The 12,500-nt window shown below is 39.9% G+C and overlaps 1 protein-coding gene and 1 long non-coding RNA gene across 5 annotated transcripts in view; both read right to left on the reverse strand.

The window, feature by feature from the left end:
- The window catches only part of LOC138955817 (uncharacterized), a 15,820-nt gene extending 14,628 nt beyond the window's left edge, over positions 1–1,192 (reverse strand). The window contains exons 1-2 of one of the 4 annotated variants that reach the window (XR_011452380.1): positions 1,094–1,192; positions 66–181 (exon numbers count right to left, since the gene is read on the reverse strand). This is a non-coding gene — a long non-coding RNA (uncharacterized lncRNA). Of the gene's footprint in view, positions 1–65; positions 218–636; positions 1,054–1,093 lie in introns of those variants that run through there. The other 3 variants (XR_011452382.1, XR_011452379.1, XR_011452381.1) reach the window with 3 other exon arrangements.
- Positions 1,193–2,453: 1,261 nt separating this feature from the next.
- The window catches only part of LOC138955816 (uncharacterized), a 16,867-nt gene continuing 6,820 nt past the window's right edge, over positions 2,454–12,500 (reverse strand). The window contains exons 2-5 of the mRNA XM_070327341.1: positions 9,675–9,781; positions 9,051–9,111; positions 3,521–3,655; positions 2,454–3,116 (exon numbers count right to left, since the gene is read on the reverse strand). Coding sequence (XP_070183442.1) covers positions 2,475–3,116; positions 3,521–3,655; positions 9,051–9,111; positions 9,675–9,781 — 945 coding nt within the window. The 3' untranslated portion in view covers positions 2,454–2,474. The remainder of the gene's footprint in view (positions 3,117–3,520; positions 3,656–9,050; positions 9,112–9,674; positions 9,782–12,500) is intronic.

The raw sequence follows: 12,500 nt of genomic DNA on the forward strand, positions 1-12,500 counted from the left end.
AGACCCCGAAGTAGTTAACATACATGTGTACAATCTATGATCACATAAACTTACATAGAACTTACCAGCTAGGGTTGAGAAATTATTCTGCCAACTTCAATTGAATGGTTCTGCGTCCACTGTGATTCACTTCTTATCTGTTGACTGGACGTAGATCTAACTCTGGGCGAGAACCGGGTGGCTGAACAGAGGTGAACACGGAGTAAACAGGGAGTGACTGCAAGCGAGATAATAAACTAAGAGTAATACCTAATATACTGGACTCGCAACGAAATATATAAACAAATGACAATGGACAACGTTTCGACCTAAAGGTCTTCAACAGGTAAAAAAAATGAAAACAACAATACATTTATAACAAAACGACTTATCAGAGAAGATGGCGATGCTTCACAGCGCATCGCCATCTTCTCTGATAAGTCGTTTTGTTATTTGTATTGTTGTTTTCATTTTTTTTTTTAACCTGTTGAAGACCTTTAGGTCGAAACGTTGTCCATTGTCATTTGTTTATATATTTCGTTGCGAGTCCAGTATATTAGGTATTACTCTTAGAGGTGAACACTTCAAAGTAAAAACCAAAGCTGTAAATCAGTCAACAGTGTGTTCAAACAAAAACAAACTGCACATCTTGCTTACCACTCTGGGAAGATCGAGATTCGACCACATGATACATGTACACTTTGTGATTTCCTGATTTACTCCTCAACCGTTTGTTGTGACCTCCCGTTTGTTCACAGATCTAAATGCAAGGAATGGCATTTTCGGCTAGAGAAAAATAAAGATGTTGATACAATCTAATCAACCCGTACTCCTCTGACTGTGTTTTAAATACAACTCTTCAATCATAATTTTGCTATCCATTTTGTCGGACTTTCTAGCAGCAATTCAAACAGAAAATAATGAATGCATGTTGCATTAACTAAAAATATCACAAGAAAAAATGGAGTAGATCTAACGTAACTATGAACAAAAATGACAAGACGTTTCTCTACAACATGCCCACAAATGTTTGATCCCAGGTAGCACTCACATTAGGAAATGGGCTTTTGTTATAACATGGACACAAAAATTATATATATACTGTCTCACTTACCTTGCAAGTGTGAACAAACAAACATGAGTTGAACAGCGCGCTCTCAGACTTTAAAAAACAAAATGGCTGACAATAACTCACAGTTGTCTGTTTACTGCATTTTACTGTGTGAGCAGAGATGAAGTGCTTGACATTCATTCTTGGAAAAGTTTCCAAAAGGACTAAAAAATGAAATTGAATAAATCATAAATAGAAAAACAGTATTATTCTGCAGATGTATTCATGTTACATGCACGTTTGCAAAATGAATAGTGCATGTCCTTCGCGCAATGATACGTAGTACTTTTTGAATAAAGTACCGGCAGTCTCCTGAAAGTACTACAGTAAGCGTAGTACTTTTACTTCAGCTGTGGTACTTGTACTTCACCAGGGTACTCTCGGTACTATAGTACAAAGTACAAAGTACTCTAGTGTACCACACAGTACTATAGTACATGGTACATTTACTTCACAGTACTATAGTACAAAGTACTTTGTACTATAGTACAATATGGTACATACTATAGTACATGGTACATTTACTGCAGTTTACTATAGTACAGGGTACATTTACTATAGTTTACTATAGTATACTATAGTACATCGTGTGGTACTTTTTCAGCTGGGTTGTTTGTTCATAACCTCTGTCAGCTAACCCACATTTAAGACTTTACCACAATAAAAAACAAAACAATATAAAATACCTTTCACTTTCAGCTTCATAAATTAAATGTTCAAGAGAAACGTTGGCATCAGAATAATCGACAAAAACTTGATCAAAAGTGTGACCTGTAATATTCCAGATATGTTCAGTGGTGATCATCTTGTCCAGCAAACATGTCCATGCTATTACTGTGAACATTTACGAAACAAGCTACATTTTGGTCATGTCTGCTGATTAATAACACCTACAATTGTGGGAAATGTGGAGGCTTTGTTTCCAAAATATCTGAAAGAAACTAAACTTAAAAAGTTGAAGGGCATGACCCCGCTGTGACCCCAACATTTGACGAAGGTCAATTAAATCGGGGTCAAATCAGAAGATTATCAAATACCAGAAGTCTGAAAATGTTTAAAGGTCTAGCTTCAAAATCATCCGAGATAATCTTAACGTTACGGACGGATACTGCATACAGTGTGTGGACTAAGACCGCGCTATGCATAGCGCTATGAACTAGCCCTTACTTTACGTTGGTGAACAAAGCTCTGTCAATCTCTCTCTCTCTCTCTCTCTCTCTCTCTCTCTCTCTCTCTCTCTCTCTCTCTCTCTCTCTCTCTCTCTCTCTCTCTCTCTCTCTCTCTCTCTCTCTCTCTCTCTCTCTCTCTCTCTCTCTCTCTCTCTCTCTCTACTTCTCTCTACTTCTCTCCTGCGTGCGTCTGTTTTTGCGTGTGTGAGCGAGTGTTAACTTACATCGCTCATGTTTTCCAGCACCTCCTCCAGACAGCGTCTCGTTGTGTCGGGCAGGACAATGGCCTGGTGGAGGGCTGGCTGTGTGACCAGGTCACCCAGAACAGAGCGCCTCACAACATCTCTGGCTTGCTTCAGGTACGCAGCGGCCTTCTTTAGTTCTTCTTGAACTGCAAGGGGGTCGTCTTCTGTCTGAGGTATGATTGCCGCCATCATTATCCCACGCTCGCGATGTATGACGAGCAGGTCCACAAAGTCCTCCTTCAGGTTCAACGGCTCTGCTTTGACGCTGTTCGTGTTCCTGGCGGCTGCACCAGTATAGATGCTTTGGGTATCAGCACCATATACACTAAGTTTAGCTTGAGTCAGAATTACCATAATTTCTTTTTCCCTCGCGGCTTTGTTCTTTATCTGATTCATGCAGTGGTGGACATTTTTCAGCACTCTGTCTATGTGGACAGTGTCCATGACCTCTATACTCTCATCTATGTCTATTTGTTGCTGTGTTTTCAGTACCTGTATTCTCTCACTTTCTCCGGTATATACCATTCTCTCATGCACGGTGTCCATGTGAGCCGGGGGGATGATGTATGATTCGCTCTCAAGGTGAGGGAACCAGGCGTTGAGAAACTCTCTCTGGAATCCAAGACATGATGATGTACTGTCTGCTCACTTCTAGTATCATTCACAACCTACGTCAACTATGAAGACAGTGAAAATACAGACACCAAATAGGGACTTATGTCTGGTTGGTGGTTCACACAATATTTGCCTACAACACAGCAGATAAGTGTTTGAAAATAAGTAGCTCTATGATGTAAATTCAAAATGAAAAACAAAAACAAAGAAAACAACAACAACAACAACAACAACAACAACAACAACAACAACAACAACAACAACAACAACAACAACAACAACAACAACAACAACACAAAAAGAGTAAAACTAATGATAATGCACCTTATTCATTTGAAACATAACTTCAAGTCTTAAATATGAGGTTTCGGTGGGTGGGTTTTTTTCTGAGATGAATTTACCTCATGGTCTGACAACCTTAACACTTGGTCCTCTGATTCCTGTGATCTTGCCATCAAGGGCGGGGCAGGAGAGGCAGCCTGGTTCCCCGGTGACCCAGAGGTACTGCACGGCGGAGCACATTCCACAGCCGGTCCCTGTGTGATGTGCATGATATAACCGTCACTTCTGTCATAGCACTGTTCATATATGTAATGATCAGGATATTACTGTCATTTCTGTCCTAGCACTGTTCATATACAGTAAGGACTATGCATAATATTACCGTCACTTCTGTCATAGCGATGTTCATATGTGTGGTTTGCATGATATTACAGTCACTTCTGTCATAGCGCTGTTCATAATTATGAGTTGTGTGCATGATATGACCGTCACTTCTGTCATAGCGTTGTTCATATGTGTGGTTTGCATGATATTACAGTCACTTCTGTCATAGCGCTGTTCATAATTATGAGTTGTGTGCATGATATGACCGTCACTTCTGTCATAGCGATGTTCATAATTATGAGTTGTGTGCATGATATGACCGTCACTTCTGTCACAGCGCTGTTCATATGTGTGGTTTGCATGATACTACCGTCACTTCTGTCATAGCGATGTTCATAATTATGAGTGGTGTGCATGATATGACCGTCACTTCTGTCATAGCGTTGTTCATATGTGTGGTTTGCATGATATTACCGTCACTTCTGTCATCGCGCTCTTCATAATTATGAGTTGTGTGCATGATATTACAGTCACTTCTGTCATAGCGCTGTTCATAATTATGAGTGGTGTGCATGATATTACAGTCACTTCTGTCATAGCGATGTTCATATGTGTGGTTTGCATGATATTACCGTCACTTCTGTCATAGCGCTGTTCATGTGAGTGATGTGCATGATATTCCCGTCACTTCTATCATAGCGCTGTTCAAATGTGTGTTGTGCATGATATCTTTGTTACTTGTATCAGAGCGCTGTTCATATGAGTGATGTGCACGATATTACCGTCACTTCTGTCATAGCGCTGTTTATATGAGTGATGTGCATGATATTCCCGTCACTTCTGTCATAGTGCTGTTCATATGTGTGATGTGCATGATATTATCGTTACTTTTGTCATAGATATGTTCATATAAGTGATGTGCATGATATTATCATTACTTCTGTCATAGTGCTGTTCATATGTGTGATGTGCATGGTATTATCGTTACTTCTGTCTTAGCGATGTTCATATGTGTGGTTTGCATGATATGACCGTCACTTCTGTCATAGCGATGTTCATATGTGTGGTTTGCATGATATTACCGTCACTTCTGTCATAGCGATGTTCATATGTGTGGTTTGCATGATATGACCGTCACTTCTGTCATAGCGCTGTTCATAATTATGAGTGGTGTGCATGATATGACCGTCATTTCTGTCATAGCGATGTTCATAGTGGTTTGCATGATACTACCGTCACTTCTGTCATAGCGCTGTTCATAATTATGAGTTGTGTGCATGATATTACAGTCACTTCTGTAATAGCGATGTTCATATGTGTGGTTTGCATGATATTACCGTCACTTCTGTCATAGCGCTGTTCATATGAATGATGTGCATGATATTCCCGTCACTTCTGTCATAGCGCTGTTCAAATGTGTGTTGTGCATGATATCTTTGTTACTTGTATCAGAGCGCTGTTCATATGAGTGATGTGCACGATATTACCGTCACTTCTGTCATAGCGCTGTTTATATGAGTGATGTGCATGATATTCCCGTCACTTCTGTCATAGTGCTGTTCATATGTGTGATGTGCATGATATTATCGTTACTTTTGTCATAGATATGTTCATATAAGTGATGTACATGGTATTATCATTACTTCTGTCATAGTGCTGTTCATATGTGTGATGTGCATGGTATTATCGTTACTTCTGTCATATATATATTCATATCCCATGACCTCCCTTCTTTGTCTCTGTTACTTCAGTATGGGTATATATGTTGTATTTTTATAGCTCAATAAATACATCATGGACTCCAAAAAATATATGATAGTGCAGATTCCGATTTGGGCAAAGGACTACTTTCCTCCCGACCTTTGACCTCGCGCCGAACAATGTGACACATTTGTATGAAGTTCTAAAATCGTATTGCACGGCTCAGAAAACCATATCAGTTGCACGCAAAAATGAATCTCAGAACTGATCTGATGTATGAGATGCAATAAGCAAAAGTTTCTTTCATTATGAAAGCAATGCAGGTCGAAAAAATCGAACATTCAACTTACAAGATAACCAGATGCTAGCGAACCAAAACAAAAACACGAGTACCCTCCCCTTGCATCGTTAGCAGACGACTTTTGAGAATCTGTCGGTAGTGTGTTTTGGTGTGCGCCTTCAGCTATCAAACATCGGCTGTTTCACGTGTTTTGCGAGCAAGTCTACGCTTTTGCCTGGCTCTGCAGTAAGTCCACATATTTTTCCGTAATCCAGTCATATTCCTTCAAAATGCAATCAATCGGCGGTGACAGACGTGTCGGTCGCGTTTTCCTCTCACCCATACCAGTTTAAGTTCATCCATGCAAACACACTCGCAAAACAATTCATCACGTAGATACATTTCAAATAGGGAGCAAATGGTTAAATCTAAACCTACATATTTGTTCCCTAAAATTTGCTTCTCTGTCAATAAGCCTAATTACACACGTTCGAGAAAAACAACGTGGAATCGATTCTGAATCGAGTAAGCCAAATGGGTCCCAAACCCGTTTCGCCCGTTCTGCCGACCTGTACGCAAAACAAAAGAATTGTGCGCTTCAACTAAATTAATTTCTATTCGACTTCATTACTTTCTTGCAACTTATGAACCTTTACTTAAAGCTTTTAAATGGTCTGAAAGTAGTGTTACCGCGTACTTATCGATGCACTCATTCGTTTTATTTTTTCAGCGACGGTCACTTAGTTTAAGGTTGCAAAAGGGCTAAGTCTCGCTGGCAACAGTTTTACCCTGCACAGATCGCAACAGTGCCGCTAGTAGTCTACACTTTGTGTTTGATGGTAGAATGGGATATACAGATTACAACACTCGTGGTTTTTTATATGGCTTGTATTTCAGTCAAGACCCAGCGGGAATATCAATCGAGAGCCACTCGCCAGAGGCTCGTGTCTCCCGATGATATTCATCCGCTGGGTCTTGACTGAAATACAAGCCATATAAAAAACCACTCGTGTTGTAACCTATACATATGAGTGATGTGCATGATATTATCATTACTTCTGCCATAGCGATGTTCAAATGAGTGATGTGCATGATATTACCATCACTTCTGTCATAGTGCTGTTCATATGTGCGTGATGTGTGTTGTGCATGATATAATTGTTACTTGTATCGGAGCGCTGTTCATATGAGTGATGTGCATGATATTATCATTACTTCTGTCATAGTGCTGTTCATATGAGTGATGTGAATGATATTATCTTTACTTCTGTCATAGATATGTTCATATGTGTGATGTGCATGATATTATCATTACTTCTGTCATAGTGCTGTTCATATGTGTGATGTGCATGATATTATCGTTACTTCTGTCATAGATATGTTCATATGTGTGATGTGCATGATATTACCGTCACTTCTGTCATAGTACTGTTCAGATGAGTGATGTGCATGATATTATCGTCACTTCTGTCATAGATATGTTCATATGTGTGATGTGCGTGATATTATCGTTACTTCTGTCACAGATATGTTCATATGTGTGATGTGCATGATATTACCGTCACTTCTGTCATAGATATGTTCATATGTGTGATGTGCATGGTATTATCGTCACTTCTGTCATAGTACTGTTCATATGAGTGATGTGCATGCTATTATCGTTACTTCTGTCATAGATATGTTCATATGAGTGATGTGCATGATTTTATCGTCTCTTCTGTCATAGCGCTGTTCATGTGTGTGACTTGTAAACTTACTGAACATCCCCAGATTGCAGATGTGTGTCCCTTAAGGATACGGACAGATGATGCCATGTTAATTGTAATAGACGTTTTCCGGAGAAAAAAAACCTCTTGTCAGGATGTTGGTGCGGTCTAGAGGAAGTAGGTTCCCCTCAAAACTGCAGTCAAACATCACAACTTCCGGAAGACTATCCACACCTCTGACGGGCTGTATCCTGCGATTGGCACAATAAACCAACTCCGATGTGTATGCTATGCGGTGTGCCCTACATATAATACCATTTTCTTTTGAAAAAGAAATCATCGGAGCTACCAATAGCCACGGATGGCTTGCTGAGGCTGTAAGTGTATGCTAAGCACATGTGTTAAACTAATACCCCATGACCTCAAGCCAAACCCACATGACCTCGATCATAACACGTTGTGACACGTGCCACAACAGATTCTCTACTCCGATGAACTCTTGAACGTTATTTTGAAAACAAAAGGGTATCATATTGATCGCGCGCTACATGGCAAACACATGGGAGTTAGATGTGCGTACCGATCGCAGGATACAGCCCGTCGGAGGTGTAGAGAGTGTGCCGGAAGTTGTGATGTTTGACTGCAGTTTTGAGGGGAACCTCCTTACCCAGACCACTGATAATCATAACAGAGTTATTTTCGAAAATCGTCTATTGTGCAAGCCATCGCTAATGAAGTGTTTACCGATTTTCATGTATTCAGTACCTGGTCAAATGTAGTCAGTACCTTGTCGAATGACTGCAGTTGTGATCGAAGGAATCCTTTTTGCCTCTGTCTGCCCTGAACGGTACAGTCAAGCTGGGCAAAAATCTGAGCAGCACACTGACTCAGATCTGTAGGTCAACAGTTGCTGCTCGTACGTACGTACTATTAGGATACTAAATTTGGCCAACAAATTATTGCAACAAATTTCGCATGCTAAGAAAAGCATAAAAACCCAATTCAGTTTAGTTCAACTTTGTATGCCCAAAAAGGTAATGATGTCAGCGGTTCATATCATTTGTCGGATTGATGGTACTTTGTATAAGCATCCCGTAACAGCCTGTCAAACAAGGTCACCCCTAAAATCGACCTGACAAAAACCATAGCCCCGTATTTTAAAATCTGCAAAAAATCAGAATATGCACAAACCAAACACTTGGAAAGGCCATTCAATTTCCTGTTCAGAATATTTTGTTTTGTGCACTTTACTTCTCTAGTCTTTATGTAGCCAATGGTAGTCACAAGTGTTTGGTTTGTGCATATTCATTTTTTTGCAGATTTTAAAATACGGGGCTAGATTTTTGTCAGATCGATTTTTGGGTTGACCTTGTCACGGGATGCTTAATACAAAGTACCATCAACAAAAGAGACAAAACGTCACAAACATTTCATTGAAGGTCGTGGCCAAATTTGAAGAGTGTAACGGGGTATTGCATAATTCTATAGCATTTGCATCTACTACATTCTAATTTCTCATCAAAGAGGCTAATTTTCACATTTAGTAAAAATGTATCAAAGTAAAATGTGTGATAATCACAGGAGTCCCTAAAGCTATTGCTGACGGGGTGTAAACTGAACTGCACAGACTCAACTTACCAGTGTAAGGGTTGGTGGTTGTGCTCCACTAGCAGCAAAGCCAGGTTTGCCTGCCACAATCCTGTCATTATCACACAAACACAATCCTGTCATTATCACACAAACACAATCCTGTCATTATCACACAAACACAATCCTGTCATTATCACACAAACACAATCAATGTTGTACCTAGCAAATAATGCAGTATCAATTTGAGGTTTTGCTAGCGTGTATTCAAACATGTAAAGAACAAAACAATAATTGTATTATGCAACCTCTATTTTGCCAAATGTGAGAAAACCCCTTGATTGGATATCATGGAATTAAATATCCCCAATACACTGAAGCAAACGTTAAGACTACCCCAAACTTCTTAGCTTCAATCCATGAAGTCATTTTTTTGTAATGTACCTCACTCAGTTCCTGTACAAGTTTCAGACTGTAAGTGAAAAACTGATGAACAAAGATCATTGGGAGCATTAACAACCATGACAGTGTAAACAAGTATCAGAAGAGGTTACATGGTTTTGTCAGTCTGAATATGTTGTTAAATGCCAAATTGCCATGCCTATCCCACTCTCCGTTCGTTCTGTCATTGGTTCACGAGCAAACAGCGAGTAGTGCAGTCTGTGCACTGCTTACCATTCTACTGCCTCCTGTGTGGACTTTTGTCCACACTGCATTGCATCCTGGGCATCCTCAAGCTCAAAGCCCATGGACATCACTGCCACAATCATATCATCAACAGTCTGCAATGAAAAACGGAGTGGGTCTATCAATCATTTCATCAACAGTCTGCAATGAAACACGGAGTGGGTCTATCAATCATATCATCAACAGTCTCCAATGAAACACGGAGTGGGTCTATCAATCATATCATCAACAGTCTGCAATGAAACACGGAGTGGGTCTATCAATCATATCATCAACAGTCTGCAATGAAACACGGAGTGGGTCTATCAATCATAACACTAATGGGTCAATATTTAAAGACATCCGACACTGATTGACCCCCGAAATAGATGTCGATGATATTTTGCCTGTGATCTTTTCAGAATGTTTTGAAACAAGTGTGAAATAAAAACAGAGAAATCAAGCAGACAGTGTCTATGATACACAATTGTGAATATGATGACATGACAATGATCATATAAACGAGGGCTGGGTAGTTGAATGGGGTATCAGTTACAATTACAGGGCCTATTTTGATAGTGGAGTACATCTCTGGGTTAAGTTTGATGAAATAATGTGAGTCTATTTTAATCATTGTAACGCGTCTTTCACATATGGCTGAAAATAGCGTAATGACATGACGTTTTCTTTGGCTAAAATTAAATTAGTTTCTTAATTCGAATGAACATATTTCCCAGAGCGTGTGAGCGATGTTTAACCCCAAACAGGACACAATGCAGTGCAGAGTAAACACAATCACATATCTTTTTTTCTTTTCTTTTTTTTAAAGACAATAACATTTTTGCATAGACCTGCAAAATATACCATTATCTCAATTTTGAAAATTGACATCAAAAGAGGTTGAAAATGTTCCTGTACCTTCAAAAATAATGCGTGTTGGGTGATATGTAAGCACTGTTTCAAAGTGCTCACAGCCTGCCATGTAAAACAACTCTCCACAAAAGCTCAAGGCAATTCTAATTAATTCATTAAGAAGCTTGCTAAAAATAACCTATAACTAGCCCTCGAGATTTCAAAAAAATATATCAAATAGTCTTTTTTGTATGGAAGTTGATAATTTCACTCATTTTCACTCTGTTTTTGATCAGCTTCTTCAGTTTCCTGGTGTGCTTCAAAGAATGCTCTCCTCAACCCGAAACAGATAAATCTAAAGCATCTTTGAATTAGTCTGACGTGCACACTAAGTTGTGTCATGTTATTTTGAAGTATAGGGGGCTTTTAACAGTGATTCGTGAAGGCTGCTTCACTGGTCCATATTGGGCGCCCAGGCTCCTAATATGGACCATTATTTTGTGATTTTTTTCTGTATTTAATTTTTGCTGAATGTCTATCAAAGTTATTTCACTCTAATAAGGCCTAACGGTTAACCTAAGAGAGAAGCACTACCAAACACAAAATGAAACTTCTTCGCAAGAAAATAGGCTAGTTATCAGCATGAAACAAAAAGTGGTCCATATTAGGGGCCCTTCCCCTACGCTGAAGATATGGTGTGATACTTTGACTCGAACAATCCCGCTGTGACTGTCTTCTTCGACATACCAGCACTGGGTTTGTCTCGTCAAAGTATTGAAATACGATCATGATAATCAGAGACGAGAGATGTTGCATGCTATCTTCGTGTTTTCCAAGCCCTATGAGACTATCGCTGCGAACGTGCGCACGTGTGCAAATGGGGTCGTTCGGACACCGAAGAGTCTGCACAAAGTAGATTCCCAGAAATAAATCTCTCGCCGAACGTGGGGTTTGAACCCATGCTGATAGCGGCCAACTGGCTACAAAGCCAGCGCGCTACTGAGCTACCCCCCCCCCCCCCCCTACCCGTCCCCCGCCTGTTTACAGAGGAGTAAAGGCTGAACTGACTCACCGGATTTGTAGTGACACTGAAAATTGTTGCGGTAAATTAAAAACATCAACAATAATTACAAAGACTCCAGGGGCCAGATTCATAAGTTGCGGTGATCAGACCGACGGTCGGCCGATTGTGGTTCCTCGACCGGTCACTGAAAAGCGCGTTACATGAGTGAATCGCCGTCATCCGCGGACAACTGCAGTCGCCCGACAGCACAGTAATTCGAATGGCCAAGTCGAGGGAAACATTTAGCAACATTACCACTTTCGTTTGCTCAATCGCACGTGAAAATGGCCGATTTCGAAGAAGAAACTAGTCTCGGCCCGCTCAAAATAACAATGAACGAGACTACTTGACGTCATCAAACCCTCTTACGCCATAATGTGACGTCTTAAAGACTTAAACCCTGACATGTCTTCAGGATTACTGCGTCCCATAGATCAATTTTGTTCCTGAAACCCGATTACGTCGGATTACTGTGGCTCTGTAGGACAAGTGCAGTTGGCCGACTGTGTTTCTGGCTTATGAAACTGGCCCCAGGTATGACGGCTGACAAGTGCCAAAACTGAAAATTAGTAATTAACCCGTGAAAGTTACTGATTTTCACGAGAAAATTACAATTATGACGTGAACATTATTAATGTATGTTCACGTGTTAATTAATAATTTTCAAGTGTTCATTACTAACTTTCAAGTGTTAATGTCTAATGTTTAGTTTTGGCTCGCCTCCTGACGGCTTACTAGCGCCAAAACTAAAAATTAGTAATTGTCACGTGTTAATTACTAATTTTTGAAGTGTTCATTACTAACTTTCAAGTGTTAATGTCTAATTTTAGTTTTGGCTCGCCTCCTGACGGCGCGCTAACTAGCGCCAAAACTAAAAATTAGTCATTTTCACTTGTTAATAATACTAATTTTCATGTGCC

Source organism: Littorina saxatilis, unplaced genomic scaffold, assembly GCF_037325665.1.
Source record: "Littorina saxatilis isolate snail1 unplaced genomic scaffold, US_GU_Lsax_2.0 scaffold_1218, whole genome shotgun sequence".
Classification (NCBI taxonomy): Eukaryota; Metazoa; Mollusca; class Gastropoda; order Littorinimorpha; family Littorinidae; genus Littorina; species Littorina saxatilis.